At 38.0% G+C, this 19,263-nt stretch overlaps 1 protein-coding gene across 2 annotated transcripts in view; it reads left to right on the top strand.

Moving 5' to 3' along the window:
* Positions 1–19,263, top strand: part of MICU2 (mitochondrial calcium uptake 2) — a 135,770-nt gene that overhangs the window by 105,458 nt on the left and 11,049 nt on the right. For both annotated transcript variants that reach the window (XM_040054952.1, XM_058419283.1), the window contains exons 6-8: positions 2,171–2,253; positions 8,990–9,052; positions 16,826–16,923. In XM_040054952.1, coding sequence (XP_039910886.1) covers positions 2,171–2,253; positions 8,990–9,052; positions 16,826–16,923 — 244 coding nt within the window. The remainder of the gene's footprint in view (positions 1–2,170; positions 2,254–8,989; positions 9,053–16,825; positions 16,924–19,263) is intronic.

The raw sequence follows: 19,263 nt of genomic DNA, 5'->3' as shown, positions 1-19,263 counted from the left end.
GATAAAAATGCAGTGGTAATGTTGCTGCTTTGGTTACACAGAGGGTTATCATACTGATCAGTTTGAAAGCAAATGTCAACAAGTGTTAGTGCCTCTATCTTTGCCTAACAAGTATCCCCTGTCAGTCAGCCCCGAGTTACACCGAGTAACTCGAGTGCCTCTCTCACTGGTGAGAATCAATGTGAGATTTCTTTAAGCAGGCATCAATATTTAAATTACTTCCAAGTCACCAACTGAGCAATAGGGAGACGGAAGAAGAGTCATCAAGACTCCTGGTTTCAGGACACTGCTGACCATACCATACCATGCTGCCTGTCATACAAAATCAGAGTCTGTAAAAATACTGAACTTGAAAATGTAATTTTGTGACAGACAAAGGTTTTAATTTTTCCCCCATGACCTTCTTTTCTCTTTTCTGTGTGCTTTGTGTCATCAGCATCTTTTTTCTTCCAGTGCTGTAATGAATTTCATTTCTAGCAATAGGTTAATGGAGCCCTGCCTGGTGAAGAAGCCCAGGAACTGAAGTTGTCACCTTTACTTAGAGCTTTGTTTCAATTCCCCAGTCACACAAGTTGACAGCTTGGTCAACACAGGAATATTAGGAGAGGAAGCACCTAGATCTAACCTGCATTCACAGCCAAGATGAAGCTCTTCTGTTCAGATTTTGGAATTTTGCCTGATTCTAATTAAATACAAATATATCTGTGGTAGTCTTTGAACTATGCTTATTTTACGAACGCATACCTTTGGGGTTACATCATATCAGATAAGTATGTCATCTCTGAACAGCATAAGCAGCTTTAAGTCTATATTTTCACTAACAGCTCTCTTATCTGAAAATTGGAACACAGATGGTATGAATTGCTATTGAATACATCAATTACTTTAATTCTCTAAATATGTTACTGGATAGCCTTTTCTTGCTTTTGTACTAGTAACACAAATTAAGCATGTGGCATTTCCATGGAAAGGAAGCCAGTTTTGAGTACTAAATCAACCCAGTTGCTGGGGACAGCTCTGTTGTGCAGATTGCAATGGTATTTATGAAATAGCCCTGCATCACAAGGTTTCTTCACGCAGAATATTAGTTGACTGCTGACGATGTAGTTATTTCTAAAATGTAAAAATAGTGCTTTCTTTAACCATCTTGTTATGACTTAAAAGGAATGGGATTTTTCTTCAACTTTGCAGAAAGACTCTCTTAAAAAAAAAAAAAAAAAAAAAAAAAAAAAAAAAAAAAAAAAGCAAGGCTTAAAACTTTACAGAATGCAACTAGAAGAATATATTTCCAGAAGCAGAGCTCTGAAGGCATTAGAGTTTTTTAGAGATACTGCTTCGCTACCCTCATGAGTCTAGCATTGTTCTTGGAAGCATCAGTATATTCCAGAGACAGTAAGTCCATGGCTTTCATATTAATGCCTGACATGACTGGGATGTGGCATTAATTCACCTGCTCCAGAGTGTACTGGGATAAGGGCTTGCTACTGTAGCTACATTTCAGCAGCATGCTGCTCCTGTATGGGCTTGCTAATGATCAAGGCCACCTCCTGTACGCCAAGTAAGATCAGGAAATTGTGGGAAGGAGCTTGAAACACACCATGCTTTTATAGCATGAATCTTCTTCTTCAAGATTCAGAACTCATTACATTTTTATGTTGAAAAGAAACATCCACTCGGTGAAGGAAATGCAGGGTAAAATTGTGTAGAATTCCTGAAAAAAACCATCTTGATGGGAGTAACGCAGAACATGCTTTTGTCAAAAATGGCCGGAAAGAGTTTTCCACTCTTCTCACCTGAAAAGGAGCTCTTATAAACAAGGCAGAGCTAGTGACGTGGGATTATAGAGACATCCTTTGGGACTATCTTAAGACCTGGCCGTAAGAGACACAGTGTTTTCACTGGGATCAGGTGGATGTTCATAGCTTGTGGTTAGGCACTGCTGGCATTTCTTTCTTTGACATTGCATCAATTATGCCTTGAACTTATAGTAAAAAGGTGTTTAAACAGCTCGCTTATATTGGAAGAGGTGTGTATGGTTCACTGGAAATACCATGTATATGCAAAACAATGGAGAACTGAACCAGAGTCAATACTCATTTTACATTTGGTATTTGAGTTCTAGTGTAAGTGTGCAATGTTTTCAGTAAAGTTCTTTTGCAATTTGTTGCAGAACCCCAGACTGGACTTCAGATTGCCTTTAAAATGTTGGATGCAGATGGCAATGAACAAGTTGAAAAGAAAGAATTCTTCAAGGTAGGTGTATTTACATATGTTTTAATTTTAAAGCATGTAAATAGGTCCATGGGTTATTTTGGCTCAATGAAGATTCATTAAAATCATCGAGCCTGTTTTTCAGTCCAGTCTAAGATCACATGCTTACTAAAATATTTTATATGAAAGGACCACAAATTGAAGTATTGTGACAGAAGCACATAATTGAATCCACTTTTATAAATGTTGTTTTAGAATTGTAAGTAAATATCTGCTACTGGGAGGGTAGAAATTAGTGTATATCCCTTAATCCCATGAGCTAATTTCAATAATCATCTGAAAGCGTCTTTTGCTTTCTAAATATGTTGAATAATTTCTTGAATTCACTGTCCTCTTTTGGTCTTTAGTAATTTTGCTTGCTCCTGCAGAAAGTTTTTTATCAATTCCCACTTAGAAGAGACACAGCAGTTTTTTTTCCCATATTATATCTAATCAGTGGGGGAGAAAAGTAGATACTTTAAAAACTGTGAAAATCTTGCTCTGATGTTTTTAAGAAGAGTAGGCTTAATTATATAGCTTGTTCAACTTTTAAATATTTAAGAGGAGACTAACTAAGTATTTCTTGTCAAAAGTTGAATTAACAGTTATAATTTTTAATAGAATCCCTCAACTTATTTCAGATCCTTAATTCGTATTAGGGCTAAGTGGAGAGACAATTTTATACAAAGCGGACATGGCTACTACAACTCAAATTATTTTCTGTCACTAGGGTGACATTGAAGCTGATCATGAACTCACACCTCTAGAGAACCTTTGTCACTGAGACACACAAAGCAATCACACGCAGACAAGCGATTTTCGCAGAGGTTCTTCTGATCCAGCTCCTAGCTGAGAGAGCCAAGAGAAGAGAGCCCCTTTGTTTATTTTTTACTTTTTATACATTTCTGAGTCTTGCAGAAGATTGGCTTTTTGGGGTTTCTACCCCTCAGCCTCAGTGGCCAGACCAATTGTCAGTTACAATTGTTTTCAGGTTAGAAATATGCAAACAAAGGACAGAGAATGAAAAACAAAGGATTTGTTTGTGTTACATCTGTGGGAAAGGTAGAAAACTGCTCTTAATATTGTACAATAACTAAAAAGATCTGACTCCATTTAAAAAAATCAAAAGGCTCAGAAAAACCAGGGTAACAAACCTTAAAATCTAAAACTTTTAAAAATGTACCTGTTGATAGAGAAATTAGCAAAAATTTATTTAGGCTTATTTCGTAGCCTTAAACTCTGAATTAATGATAGAATAGCTGTTCACACGTTTTGCACCGATCACCTTTTTTCAGTGAATTGTCTCTTAGCAAGGTTACAGTTGATACTTAAAATCTGTTTTAAAATAATGTTGCAAAAATACTTCTAGACTCAGTAGCACTATTTGAAAATAATACTTGAAATTAGATCATTTTCCAGGACAATGTTCCCAGAAGCCCCTAACTGAACCTGCAGATACCCTTGTCACTGTGTAACCCCAGCCAAAGCCAAAGCAGCCAAACCCCAGGCAGCTGCTTGTTCTTCCCCCCACCAGCTAGATCAGGGAGAGAATCAGAAGGGGAAGAGATGGAAATCTCATGGATTGAGATATAGACAGTTTGGTAGGTAAAGCAACAGCCATGCACAGAATCAAAGCAAAACAAGGAATTCACTGCATCCACTGCTTCCCATGGGCAGGCAGGTGTTCAGCCATTCCCAAGAGAGCAGGGACCCACCACATGTAATGGCATCTTGGGGAGACAGAAGCCATCACTGCAAATGTCCTCCTCTTCCTCCTTCCCCCCACTTTATACACAGACCATGATGTCAGATGCTCTGGAATGTCCCTCTGGTCAGTTGGGGTCACCTGTCCTGGCTGTGTCCCCTCCCAAGCTCTGATGCACCGGCAGCTTCCTCACCAGCACGTCAGTACAAAACCTGACAATACAAAAGCAGAAAAGGCCTTGGCTCTATGTAAACCCTGCTCAGCAATAACAAAAACATTTCTATGTTATCAGCACTCTGCTCTGCACAAATCCAAAACACAGTCCCACACCAGCCCCTGTGAAGACAATTAATTCTACCCCAGCCAATAGCAGCACAGCCCTACAGCACTTTGTTGCTACACGAGATCTTTTAATTTTGTCGAAGTTTTTCTGTTAAAGTGTTAATTATTCTGCTAATTTAAAAGAATTCTATTGAAGCCTGTATTTCTAACTTACTCAACCAGGTGCAATCATAGTGAATTGTTGTCAGGCTAGCAATGCCCTGATTACCAAGTCTGTTATGGCTGTATTATTCATCTGCAAAACAATATGTTACAAGTGACAGTAACTCCGTGAACTCGAGTGAACACATCCAGCTTGTAGTGCCTCTGCACCAAAATGCCACATTAGCAGTGCTTTACTGTGAGTTAAGCAAATAAGGAGATTGTTATAGAAACACAGCACTACTCTCCTGGGGAGATGTGCAATATGTTAAATATTTAATACCATTACCCATTTCAGGTAATTCTAATTGAATTGTATAAACAACAAAAAGTCATCAAATGTAGAGGTGAAAACATGATACAAATCATTAAAAATAATTCCATTTCTATAGAGGCAATCAAGTTAAATGAAAATCATTCTAGTTAGATTGTTACTTTGCATTTCCTTTTGGAGCTGTATTGATAAAATAATATAGAGTGGTAATTTAAAAAGCCATATAAATTACTCTGTTAACCCACAAGAATCATTAAATTCAAAGAAGTCCCACAGGATGCAAGTTAGTCAGAGGATGAGTTTTCTCTCGTGACTATTTTCTTAATATTTACAGAGGAGACTATTTTCAAGCAAAACTTCATTGATGAGGTCTAAAACTAAAATTTTTGGAATGTAAGAATGTGGAAATAAGTGTGTGGTAATCTGTGTACTCTAGTTCTGTATGCATCATAGAAAGTTTCTAGAAAGCTAGTAAATCAGTAAATTGTGTGGCTAATCTGTCATTTGTCTTGTCCCAGCTGCCATCCTAGGAAAATATATCTGAACTATTCTATAGTGATTTCCACACTATATTTGACAATAACATCAGGAAATGTATGTAAGGAAAATGCAGTGGAAAAGAATAGTGAAGAAGCAGTAATCAGGAGTCAGCGTCTCTAGGCAGGGCACAGTGATGTTACTCTGTTTTTTCTGAGTTTTTTAAAGCCTTTTGAATTTTCATAAAGTGGAGTCAGACCTTTCAGCTACTGCACAATATTAGGAGCAGTTTCTACCTTTTTCCCACATATGTAACATAAACAAATCTTTTTTATTCTCTGTCCTTTGTTTGCATATTTCTAACCTGAAAACAATTGTAACTGACAGTTGGTTTAGCCACTTGGCTGAAGGGTGAAAAACCCCAGAAGCCAATCTTCGGCCAGACCCACAAATGTATAAAAAGTAAGAAATAAACAAGGAGGTCTCTCTCTCCACCCTGACTCAGCTTGAGCTGGATCGGAGGAAGTTTCTGCCCTGCAAAAAATCTCTCGTCTCGTGTGATTGCTTTGCATGTCACGATCACACAGTGAGAAAAGAAATTTCATTGCTAGTTCATTCTCTTGCTTTGTCACCCTCGGGGAAATGCTCCCCACTTCCCATCATTATCTACTGATGAGACTTATGTGTGTCTGTGCTGTCTGTGCTGTCTGACTGTAGAGTCCGACTGCTGATCTAGACTGCCGAGTCTTTGAGGTAAGAACTCACCTTTTGGTCTGCAGAATGTCCACTGTTCTTTGAAATGTGTATATCTCAATTCTCGCATGTTCCTGGATGAACGGGCACACGATGTGTCGAGCAGGTCATTCAGGAAAGGGAGATGGGTGACAAGCAGAAGCTCCAACCCCAGACCTCAGTGCCTGCATTATGTGCTGGGATATAGGCTGTTCAAACCCGTATGGATCAGGCGCTTCAGGAGTGGGAGATCCAGAATTTCCCACTGCTCTCTGCTAACAAAAACAGATGTTTGGGAAAGGAGATCTTGAATGCAATCCCATGTTTTCAACAAGGGAGTTTATCTTGTCCTCCGTAGCCTTTCCATTTCAGTGCACATTTTCCTCATTTCCAGTAAAAGTCTCTCCCTTCACAGGGATACTCTTGTTCTCTCTCCTCCCTATTTCTTTGTGTTGAAGCCAGTGTAATTCTGCTTCATCCACGTTTCAGTGGTGAACAGTCGCAGTACAAGAGACATTTCAGTAAGGCCAAGAGGGTTTTGTTGCTTTGCCCTGCAACTTCAGGGTGAAGAAGACGAGGCAGGAATGGCATGTTCACAGATGCTAATTGCCACCCTTTAATCAGCCCCTGCCAGAGTGCAGAATCATTTCTCAGAGCCATGTTATCTGCATCTCTGTGAGGACAGTAAGATACTGCCGTGAACTCTGCGCTTCCGAGACATTCACTTGAGGCTTGGTGAGGGGGATTTCCAGACACATAAGACACATAATAACCCATGCACAACCATCTGGGACCTCCCACCAAGAATAAGGCTACCAAAGTTCCCAAAATCCCCAGGAAGTAAGGAATTTCCCCAGCTCTCTAAATCTGTCCTGATTAAAGATGTCTAAGTAAAATTAATGACAGTTCAGGACTCTTGGCAATAAAGGCAGAGTAGCTCTGATGGCACAAGAGCTACATGACTTAGGCTTTCTAAGTAGACTGTCTTACAAACTTCTACTGTAGAGCAGATACCACAAAACATTTGTAGAGCTTCATCTAGGGCTGAATGAGCCAGCATCCAGCGCTAAGCAGCTGTGGCACAGAGCACTGCTGTAGCCTTAGAGCACCCACAAGCACTGATCTCTCTCAAGCAACTGGAAGATGCAAAAACACCTTTTTCTTTTTTTTTTTTTTTTTTAAACTGACATATTCTTTCTGCCAGAAAGGCTTGTTCAGGACAGATTACTTCTGTCTTTAGTAGAGCCTTCATTTATGCATTCAAGAATTTCTGCATTCTTGAGGGCAGATTTCTTTTCCCTCTGTGAGCAGTTGCTGCACTGCACTGGGAAAAAATCAAGAAACTTCTGGAAATAGATTCAAGTACTCTAAGAATTTACATACAGTGTAAGAAAACAATGAGTGAAATCTTTCAGAATACTTGTGAAAATAATTATACTGTGTGTTTGTGCTCTAGAGTAGCCTCTGCTGCTGCAATCTACACTGCAGATTTTTTTAGGAGTCCTTTGGAAATAAAATCCATAAGAGAAAAAAGTCTTCTCCTGTTTGGAACATATTTGCAGTTTTGTTCCTTATGTGTGATCAAATGATTGACTTTTCAGGTTAAAAAAAATGTGATTTCTCAGTGAGAATATGGACAAGCTGTTGTGGTTTTCCCAGAGCTCTATAATGCTATTCTGTTATGAAGAAATTAATCATGCTGTAACTGTTCTAGTAATTTGTTTTGTAAATGATCAAAAATTAAGATAATTTGGAGGAACAAGTGGTGTTTAATTGCCTTGTTTTGTAGCATCTTTTTTGGTAAATACTATCCAGGCATGCAATTTAATACTAATAATAGAAAGTAAGCATCCTGAGAAGTTAAAAAGATGAGGATAAAGAAACCCAAACAAACCCAGAACAGGTGAATTACTCGAAATTTGAAGGTCAAGGGATAACATTTGACAACACAGATAGCATGTTTTTCTTTCTATTTACAAGCCCATACTGCTTCTCTGAAGAAGAAGAAAAAAAAATTTAAAAAGAAAGGGAGGAGATTTAAAAACTCCCCAGAATAATGACTGTGGAAATTTGATAATGAACTTTTTCCCAGTTTTAATGAGCAGGTTGAGGAATCTGACAGAAGTGTTTGAGAAGCAAACCAGCAGTTTTGAAATCCTTGAGCTTTAAAAACATCTTTTAAAGTCTCCAAATCCAGAGTGATTGGTATAACACCCTATCTCTACCTGAAATGTATTAAGTCCCTTGTTCTTTCATTTCTGCTGTCCTTTTGAGGATTCATGCAAATGTCTGAAAGGTAGGTGTACTGTGTGCTATATTAAAGCACTCATTCTTGTGGCAATGTTCATCTCTGAAGCTGAAATACAGTCAAAGAAACCTTGTGGCTCTGATATACTTTTACTGCAAGTTAATGCACTGTTTATATTACCTTAAAGCTTTATTTGGGACAGTGGAAGTTATTCCAAGTGAGTCTTTTCAGTAATTCTAGAAATCTTCTTAGCTAATACAGTCAAGATTAATTTCTTTCTGGGGGTAGAGGGGAAAACTCAAACCTCATTCTGCCTAATGCCAGTTCTGAAAAAAAAAAATTCTCATTTAATTAAATTATTCTTTATTGTTAGTTGTATGGTACCTCATTTGAACAGGTATGTTCTTCATGTCCAGAAAATCACATTTATAACAGAACTATATAAAGCTATCTACAAGAACAGCATGAAAATCAGGATAATTTTTATTTCTAGAATGATCCCAGACTTTCAAAATCTTCTGAAGTGAAAACTAAGCTTCTGGTGCAAGAAAATCTCCTCTAAAAATAGAGTAAGCACTGGGCTGCAAGAGATAAATTCGTGTTTGGTTATATTAACCACAGTAGATAATACATTCCTAGTAAAAAGTGTCTGAATAGCAAAATATCGTCAAGTATGCAAACATTTTGTCATGACTAGAGAACCTTGCAGAAATGTATAATTAAGAAAAGGTGCAATTAGATCAAGGTTCAGAAAAAGAAGATTCTTATAAGATCAAGTTTGTAATTTTCTTGTTCTTTTCTCATGTTTCAACAAATACAGCTACAGAGAATCATTGGGAAGGAAGATGACTTGAAAGCAGCTGGAGACGAAACAGTACTTCGGGTATGAAATAGAGATACATTTTCCTTATGAAAACATCGTCATGTTTTCCATGAACGTTGTTATTTTTGCAGAGTTTTTAGATATGTATGTAAGCCTTAGTATTAGTGCTTTAATTAAATGAAAGGGCATGATTTGTTAACTGTTTTCTAACTGGGGAAGAAAAACGTTTGTCATTTAGATGCGATAGATGTCAAATAGATGCGATCAGTGGTTTCGTGGCTGTGCACTCACTTGTTTCATTGGTTGGTTGGTTGGTTTCTGTGAGCCTCTCTTTCAAAGTGACTCTTCTGTTTATGAAAATCTCAGAAAGGACTCTATATTGCCATATGAGAATAGAAAGCTTCCCAAATGGAAATTGATAGCTTAAGCTTACCCAAGTGATGCTGTTGCAGTGATACCAGCTTATTCTGAGTTGGTTTGAAATGTGGTTATTGTCACTGAGGTGACAAAGGCAAGGATTACTTTAGGTAAGTCCACTTTCAGAAAGAGGCAGTGTAGATGCAGACTAAAAGAAACAATCCTGGGTATGAACGTCCAGCTGGGAAAGAAGTTTCACACTTTTGTGAGCCGCTAGCAAATGGTAAATATATCTCATCAATGAAAGGGACAGGTAAATTCCTGCTCTCTTCTGTTTTCCCCTGAATCCAGCCACCTGCAACCTCCCTTCTTCTCAGGGAGGGTCTCTTCTTGAGTCTGTAGTCAGCACAGAGAAGAGATATTCTGTAGCCTGGGTGACTGAAAACAGAGTGGGGGAGTCCTGAGCATGCTGAAAATACTCAGAAGAAGCTGATGAACCATATAACAACTGATGGGACAAGTAAAAATGGCCTCAGATTGCACCAGGGTAGGTTTAGACTGGATATTAGGAAAAAAATTTTCACTGAAAGTAGTCAAGCACTGGAACAGGCTGCCCAGGGAGAGGGTGGAATCACCATCCCTGAAAATGTTAAAAAACCACATGTGGATGTGGTGCATAGAGACATGGTTTAATGATGGAGTTGGCTCAATAATCTTAGAGATCTTCTCCAATCTAAACTATTCCATGATTCTAAAGAAGGGGAGAGTACAGCTGGATTGTCTCCATCTGTTACTAAAAGATGCTGCTTACATCAGCAACTTCCTTTCAGCTGTAAACTTCCAGTTTACACTGGGCATGAGGCAGTGGCTGCTCATGTTGGAAGCATTCAATAAGGAATTTATACAGGGCTGTGCTTTGTAAATCATGCATCAGCAGTTTCTACAAAGAGTTGCTCATGTTCTTTACTTTTTCACATGCCTGAGGAAAAAGTGGAAGTGGCTATTGCTGACACCCTTAAACCTCTGATTCACAAAAGTTTTCCTCCCTCAGTGTATATTCAAAGTTCAGTTAAAAATTGTTTGATTGACAAACAGCCATCTCCTTTCTTGAATCTTTTCATCAGTCACCAGATTAAAATAGCTAGGATTAATAGGGTTGTCTGCTCCTCAAAACCTATTTCAATTGAGACTTAACTACCATGACAGTGAAAGAAAAAGGATCTTTATTCTGCATGAATGCACAGCTATAGTATAAAATTTCCAGAGAAACTTTGATACAGTTGGACAGATTAGTTATAAACACATAAGCTTATTGTGAGCTAATTAAATACCTGAGCCGGAATGTCTCTATTTTGTTTTTGTCTTGCTTCAAGATTTGTCTTCAGAGTTCTCCATTGAGAAAAATCTGAAGTTATTGTAAAATGCTATTTAATACAGTTTCTTAGATTACAAATGGAATTCTAGTATGAAAGAAGAACTAAATAGCTTCGGGGAATACAGCTAATTTGAAATTATTCTGGTTTCTGTATTTCTACTTGGCAAAATCCAAATTATCACATTTCTCTTAATTTTTATTTTCCTTCCTGTCTCGGTTGCTCAGCAAAAAAATTGATTATCTTTGTGAGCAGTGAATCTGACTATATAGTCATTGGGTATGTTTTTAGCCTTTATTTTTTATAATTATGGCAATCATAGTATTGCCTTTAAGCAAAACGGATGAAGCATAAAAATATGAGGTTTAAGTTGACTGTGTTTTTTGAAAGTTGAGTTACTGCACCAGAATTTTGGTGTTTGGAATGGTTCTTTATTTCCACACCATTTTCTCAATTTGCATGTGGGTTTGCTGTTTTTTCAGAGTAAACCCAGTCTCTGATACCAGATGGCAAATGTCACCAACCTAGGAAAATACAGTTTAAATGGTAGTCTGCAACTTTGTTTAACCAGCAGGTATATCCAGGTGTGTTCCCTGTACAGAGTGTAAAAAAAAGTCCCAGTCATTTATTTACTTTATGGTGATACCATTTAATACTCATCAGGTTACTATACAAGGAAAAGAAAAATCAGTTTGTTGTTCTCCCAGGGTGTTTGTATCTCTCTGCCTTTTTAGAGACACTTCAACTTGCACACCTAAAATTCAAATTCTCACCACTTAGCAGTGGACCTTGAATGGGATTACAGTGGAATTGGTTATCCAGATACATATATTTCAAGTGAAGGCTTTTCTTTTTTCAATGTTATGATTGATGCTGGAAGAAAAGCAAAAAAAAAAAAACCAACAACAACAAACTGCCCAGCCTTAACTGGCTCCATCTTTTGGGAAGTTCCATACTGTATTTTGCAGAGCAGGCAATCCAGCAGTCTGGTAGCAGAGGTGCACACGGTGGAGGCACACTTAAAATCCTGGAACCTGGTTCTTTCTAATCAGACTGGAGAAAGTGGTGCAGAAGTCAGCAGAGGTAGTGACTGCCTCAGCTCAAACACCCTCCCCACAGGCCAGAGGAAATGCTCCATCTGGCTTCCTGGCAGAACTGTTCTTCGTATGGAACACCAATTTGAACACGTGACCATGGTTCATGGAAGAGGAGAGCCAAACTCCCTGCCTGGAAGTGATCTAGATTATAGTAGGAAAGTGCATGAACTAGAAGACTTGATTTATTTTGAAAAGGTGCTGCCTGGTGAACAGCACCTGTTGCTTTTGTGCTACTGCCCTGAGTTCCTTAAAAGGATACTCAGGTATAAGGTGCTTTAGTGTCCTGGCTGTGAAAACAGTGCTAATGGTGGCAAATATCTACTGGACAGACCAGTTGTCTAGATCAGGGACTTTGCCCTCCGGCCCTTCAATTTAGATTAATGAATTATCAAGTACTTTTAATACCTCTCATTTAACATGCTTTATGTAGTGGGTAAACTTTTCAATTACTTTTAACTAGTTAGAAAAAGAATGACAACACAGAGTGTTCTCTGTTTGTTCTTGAAATGAAATTAGTGTTGTGAAATACATACATTGTCTCATTTCCAAATGGTTAAAGATACGATTCTGAATTCCCTAGTGAACACGTTTTCACACAAAGTGTGAAAATGTGATTGGGGATTTTTTTTTATCATGTGACTAGTAGTTGGGGACATGGCTACTCATACCTTTTAAACACAAAACCTATGAACTGAAATTAAATCTGACTATATGCAGTGTACTTTTAGTCTCACACATGAACAAATTCCTATTATTTGAGTGTAAGTTGTTTTAGCCTGTCTACTTTTTTTTTTTTTTTTTTTTCCCATTGATTTTAAAATAAATAAATGACATTAGTCATTCACACGTTTCTCTCGGCTTACCTGGTCAAGACAAGGTTTTACACTTGGACTTTCAGACACTGCAGAACTGTGACGCATCTCCTCAACCACAGGAACCGTGCAGGTCATCATAACTTGCCCATCTGCTCCCTAGAATCTCTTAACTGATTTAAAGTTTTCTACCCAGTGCTTCTAAGTCTGCATGGCTCAGTATAACTAAAGACCGCCTAAAACTGAAGGAAAGCGGTGTTTGGGAGCTATGCTCTTCTAGTGCAGCAGTACTCTGTAACAGGGGTGCAACACATCAAATTTTACAAGAATCTAGTCCAAGACTAAATTTAATATCCCTCCCCAAAGAGTCTGTCATTAATCTCGTAACCTCTCAGTTCAGATGGAATGCGCGTTTTTTCTTGACCTATCTTCTCCAACATTAATATGTGTGGTTTTTGTCAGCAATTTAACATTGAATTCTGAGTGATTCCATGGCATTAGTTGTCATTAGGAAAACAACTGATCCTCCCAGTAATAGGAATTATGGCTGTTATTGAATGCTGTTTATCGTTTAGAAGATGTTCTGTCAGACTTCTCAAATATAGTCTGTTATATCCTTTGTAGAATCATCTGTGCACATTTCAGCCCTTCTGCATCAGACCTGAGGTATTCTTGAATCCTACCTAGTAAGAATGTGCATTGCAAAACATGAAAAAACTTCAGTATGGATTTACATTAGGATGAAAGTTGATTCATCATAAAATACATCGTTTTCTGGGGCTCACTTGAGACTGTCTGGGCTTTGCCAAAAAGGACTGCTTTTGGAGATCTGGATCTCCTGGTCCCACTAGCTGGCCTGCTTACAGTTCTTTTGACTGGCTGTAACTATTAGGGTTAATTTCATAATGGACACGTCTTTTAAACCTTCCTACAAGAACTGAGTTGTAGGATATATCCCAGCATTTGGGGGACTCTCAAAATGACAGAAAACTTGAATTCTCTTTAGCAGTGTGTAAAGCTAGGCTGGGATAGAAGCCTGGCATGATGAGTTGACTGAGCTAGCAGCTTAAAAACAAGGAGGATTTCAGAGAAGTGGACTCAGAAGAAAATTGCTAAGATTTAGTCTTACCTTTGGAAAGATTTGAGACATCACTAGCAGACAGAAACTAAAGTTTTGTCCTCCTTGCCCAACCTCACTTCTCTGCCCGTTCATCCATCTACTCACTCTCCTTCTGTCTTAAATAAAAAAAAATATTCAATCCAAAATATATATTATTTTTACAATTTCTAGTGAAATAAGACATTGCGCAGCAAATACCATCTCTCAGGAAGCAAGCAAGAGAACAAGAAACGAATTGCAGATTTTAATCATGACGAATGCTTTCCAGTCATGCCTCAGGCAAATTCTGCAAGGAAAGGTGGGAAGAATCTAGAGACAGTAAGTCTATTAACATTTCAGATGAGTTTTGAAAATCAGTTAGGTACATGATTTTGAAAATCCCATTTCACTGTGCGATAAGTCTCTTCTCAGTGGCACTTGTTGGTACTTGCTGCAGTATCAGGTCCTAAATGTCAAAAGCTCAGTGGGGAGCTACAGGATTAGGTAGGTCTTTGCCCATGACTCAGTGTTTGCAGCATCAGGCCTCTTATGTTAACAGCCTGTGTAATGTAATAAGGAAATAGCTTGTGTTATCTGATCTTGCTTAAAAAGGAATAATTGCATAATTCAGCAGTTCACGATACTTTTGAAAAGTGTAGGAGGCGTTAACGTTACTCTAGGAAAATTAGCCTGTGTGTGTAATATGTACACACATGTTCATTAGTTCATAGACTTGTGTGGCATCCGATTGTGTGGTCTTTGGGATTCTTTGTCTGAACCGATGGACCCTGGAACATGTCTGAGTTCCCCAGCTGTGATACACGTCTCTGCCCCATCCTGTGCTTGTATCAAGATGAAACTCAGGCTGCTGGGATCCTTTTTGCGCTCTGTGCCTCAGCTTTCTGTAAAATGTACAGATCAAAAGGGTTCTCTGGTGCACCGTCCCAGGGCCTGAAGCAGCCAGATACACCAGATTACAAACTTTCACTCAGTTTAGATAGTGAGTCAAAGCTACCAGTCTGGTCTGCTTCACAGCCTGGGATTGGGTTACCGTTTCATTCTGATTGCCGAGAGAGACGTTCCAAGTGTAAGTTGTTCTTTTACCCAAGCTCATGAGGGCGAGGTGTTGGAAATATTAATAGAATTCTCATTATCTTCTAACAAGGATTTGTCATGTTGGTACTAATTTATACAGATCAGCAGCAAAAGCTCCTAATGATTCTGTGGACAAAAAAGAATTATGTACTAACATGTACTTTAATTTAATAGCATTAACTCTAGGAAAAGCAATTTTTTGAAATTTTACCCTTAAGGTGCAGTCTCTGTGGTCTCCTATTGCATTTTATGCTTTACAGGAAAGTACTGTTTTGTAGTTTTAAAATACATTTAACTCTAACATAGTGTTTGGACGTCTGCCAGTTTCACTGTGGAATTTCAACTGATAAAGAAGGTAGCCAGCAAGTAGGTGCATATTTGTTATAAATCCTGGGATAGGCTTTGTCATCTTAGATAAGATGAGGTAGGTATTGTTTGTATGCCTTCTTCTGGCTTGTAACTAGAGAAACATCATTAGCAGAAAAAAACTTCTGCTGTCACAGACTTAGTTTTGAAAAGGTCATTTTAAACCTCATTTTTCACTTCGTTTTCAATACAACACTGATTCTAATATGGAGTAATTAAATTAGAAGCATTAAATTGTTTAATCATTCATTTAGTTTAAAAAATTACATTAGTAAATTTTTTCCTTGCGTTATTCAAGTCTCCTTTAAACATGTAGGCAAAACCCACAAAAAGCAGATTACAATCTAGCTGCAGTGAGGGATGTGTGGATTCTTCTCTGTTTCTTTTTAGAAGACTTTGCATTCTGATATAAATAGTTTGGGGTTGAATTTCAAATAAGCATCCATGAACGTTTGACTTCTGGCTTTCAAAAAAGCATATACCAATGTTTATGCATCAGTCTTCACAGTAATCTGAACTGTTTAAACTTCAGAAGGATGGATCTTGTGGGTATTTAAATATTCTTTGCCTGCAATTAAATGATAAAAGTTCAGTAAGTACAGTTTGCATATGGCTTGAAAAGTGGTTTTTTCTGTGTTCACTCATACATAACTCATATCACTGGCATTTGGTGAACTGTAACTTGTAGTGGAAATGAGGAATGTTGCTACTTTAACTATAAAATAACTGTGTCATGTATGCAGTAAGCATGAAACATGAGGGACTAATGGGACTTGTTATTGATGATGCTGAAAGCTAAATAACCATTAGTATTAAATCTTAGGAGTAGACTCTTGTCTTTCATCTTACCTCTTCAACCAGATAAAAGACACAGAGGCTATTTAGATGTCATAAGAATAATTTGCTGAAATCCCTACAGACTTTAAAAAAAATTCTCTTTTCATGTTGCTTAGTGTTTTGTTGTGTTCAAAGAAATGCCAGTGTGCTGGTGCTGAAAGAAGAATAGAGCAGAAATCCAGCATTATGTGTGGGTTTAGGCTTGTTAAAGATTGACTTGAAATAGCGTGTATCTCTTCTTTGCAGAAATTTCTTCATCAGATTTTAAAAATATTTATAGAAAAGTCACTAAGGCTGAAAATTTCCAAGAAGCCTTGTAAGACCATATTATAATAGAGCATTGTCAGTGTTGGTATTTTCCTGGCTTCATTTATTAGACTGTCATGAATGGTTTTAAATGACTGTAACATGTTAGAAATACCTAACTAAAAACTTCCTTACAGATACTAACTTTATTTAAGCCTTCTATTCACCTAAGAATAAAGGTTTTTAAAGATTTAACTTGCAACCTTCTCCATTTAATAATAAATATAATAAAATATTGTAATGAAATGCTCATGGCGGTTGGAAATTGTTCTTATCTTTCATACCGAGTACTTAGAAGCAGAACTTATAATACACTATTAGCAGTTAATGTGGAAGTTGTTCAGCTCTGAGATCCTGTGTGATAGCTTTGGGGACAGTAATTAAATTTCAAGTATCTCTTGGGAAATTCTATACAAATAAATACTTTTAGATTCATGGTGAATATTAATGGTCATGCAATGCATAACAGACATAGTTTTTTTGTTTTCTAGGAAACAGAACTGGACGGCTGCGGTGTTAATACCGTGTTGCTGGTACATTTCTTTGGAAAACAAGGAAAGGAAAAACTTCGCTTTTCCGAGTTTTTCAGGTATTTTTTCAGCTAGGCAAGCCTAACAGGAGCCAGTCTTGTTCCTGCTTCGTGTGCTTTACCCCATCTCTGGCATTTATCTGACCTCACACTGAGCTGATTCAGAAAATTAGGCAACGAAGTGGAGATTATTCCTGATGTTACATGATTGAATTCCCCATTTAGCTCCTAGAGTCTGCTGTCTGCAGGAGCTGAGCACCGTGATAACTCCTAGCAGCAGTGGGCCAGGAGGGTCGAAGCTCCCATTCTTGGCAGCTCTGTGGTGGCACACCTTAAAACATTGAGATTCATGAGTGTCTTTTGTGACCAAATCACAAAAAAAGAGACTTCTAATCAATTAAAAATATTTTCTGAGTTGAGGTGCCTCCTTTCCCATTCCAGCTGTCATGGTAAGCTACAGGCAGCTTCTCCACTTGCTTCGAATTCCAGCTTCTGTTGAAACTTTCCCAGTGCCTTTTCCTCTACCCTTTGAACTACTTTTGCAATGGGACTATGCAGATACCTGTTTGAATCTTGACACACATATTGTAGCATGGCATCAAGAGAAGATTCTCTACATCAGTATTGTCTTTTCTATAAAAATAATCAGTTGTTTACAGACTGCAAAAATAAAGTAGAACAATGTGTTTTGCTTCAGTTTGTATTCAGAGGTGGAGAATGTGTGGCAGCCCTCTTAAAAATGAATGTTTTTGCAATCAGTAGACTAAAAAGTGTTTGGCTTCAGTGGCTCTGGTACATACCAGTCTTCAAATAAACAACCTTTCCCTTTTGAAGACCTCAGCTCAATAGGAATCTAAGCGAGTAAAATAAGTTTAAGATGTCTCCAGCTCCCTTTTCTATAAATACCATAGATCCTCTCAATGAAACAAAAGGCAGAGAGCACCAGTAAAAGGTTGTGTTTGCATATACAGTGTAAACTGAAAAGCCTCAGGTTTTAGATAAAATCCTACATTGACCCAATGAGGCATGACATTGATGAAACTATGTACCTTGTACATTCAGAACACATAGGTTAAAGACCTTTGCCTGCCACACAGATAGAGGCCTGTAATCAAAATCAAACTCCCACATCTTGCTCTTAAAATTTGTGGGATGAGTGTAAGGTTTAATGCAGGTAATTTTTCACCAGTGGCAGTTATGTTTCGTAGGGCTGGAATGTGCCTCTTTATCACTGCGTAGACACTCCATCTCAGCTGCAACGTGACAGTGGAGTTTGTTTAACACGCAGAAAGGTGAATAAAAGGATTGCTGTCTTTTTAACCTCTGTGAGGATATCACCTTTCACATGATTTTATTTGCAAGTAAATCAAGCACATCATTTCTGGGTCCCTATTGTTCAGGGAAAATGTGATTTCTATCTGATGGCCTCTCATAACACTTTACCTTCTGCGGGAAGCTATTGTTGGCTGTTTGATCAAAGTGTCACACTGTTTTTACAAGAGATGACTGATGAGCTGTACAGACATGGATCATTGTCAAAAGCAGAAAATAATGATGGTAAATGCTTTTATCATTTTCCAAGTTCTTGCCTAGAAAGCTTTTCCATTGATCAGTGTAGTACCTAGTAGAAAGTAGAGGTGATTATGTTTGATTAGGACCCACTAAAACTTGTCACATTAGTTAAATACACAGATATTGCTGTGCTGCAGAGTCCTTAAAACTAAAAAAAAAAAAAAAACACCACAACACCCAAAAGAAAAAAAAAAAGAAAAAAACACAAAAAATATAAAAATAATCCTCCCCCCCCCCCCCCCAAAAAAACAGGGATGCTTTCATTCTGAAATTTCACTGTACTTACATGGGAATTCTGAAAGCTGAGACTGCTGTTCTCATTTCATTACTTCATTACTTACTTGTATTTTCCTCATGCTCCCTCTTTACAGTTTGTCTGGCATTAAAAAATCCTTTTGTAAATGTGCAACCATCTGTATCTACATGTACACCAGCATTGTCCAAGCCTTTTAGCCCACAGTCCAAACATTTTAAAAATGTCAGACAGCCACAGTCGATATACCGGGGCAATTAATTTGCCCTGTTCTCCTTTTTTTGCGTTCAGATGGCACAATGAAAATGGAAACTGTCTCCATCTTTTGGGGCAATGTGAGGCTGATGCAAACCAGTTCTTGTGCCTCTTTTCCTACTGCCCTGAACACAGGAGGCAGTAGGAAAAGAGGGTTTTCATCAAATGGAAGGGTGCTTTCAGAGACCTTCAGGCTTCTTAAGCTAGGACTCAGGGAAAACATATTCAGCTCCAGACTTCTAGATGCGTTCTTATTAGTTGTATTATCCTTCACATAAGGACATTATAGTAATTATTAATAAGAATTTAGAATTTGAAAA

The sequence above is a fragment of the Hirundo rustica genome, chromosome 2, assembly GCF_015227805.2.
Source record: "Hirundo rustica isolate bHirRus1 chromosome 2, bHirRus1.pri.v3, whole genome shotgun sequence".
In the NCBI taxonomy this organism is placed as follows: Eukaryota; Metazoa; Chordata; class Aves; order Passeriformes; family Hirundinidae; genus Hirundo; species Hirundo rustica.
Note: the sequence above shows the minus strand (reverse complement) of the source record. Positions and strands in the feature narration are given on the sequence as shown.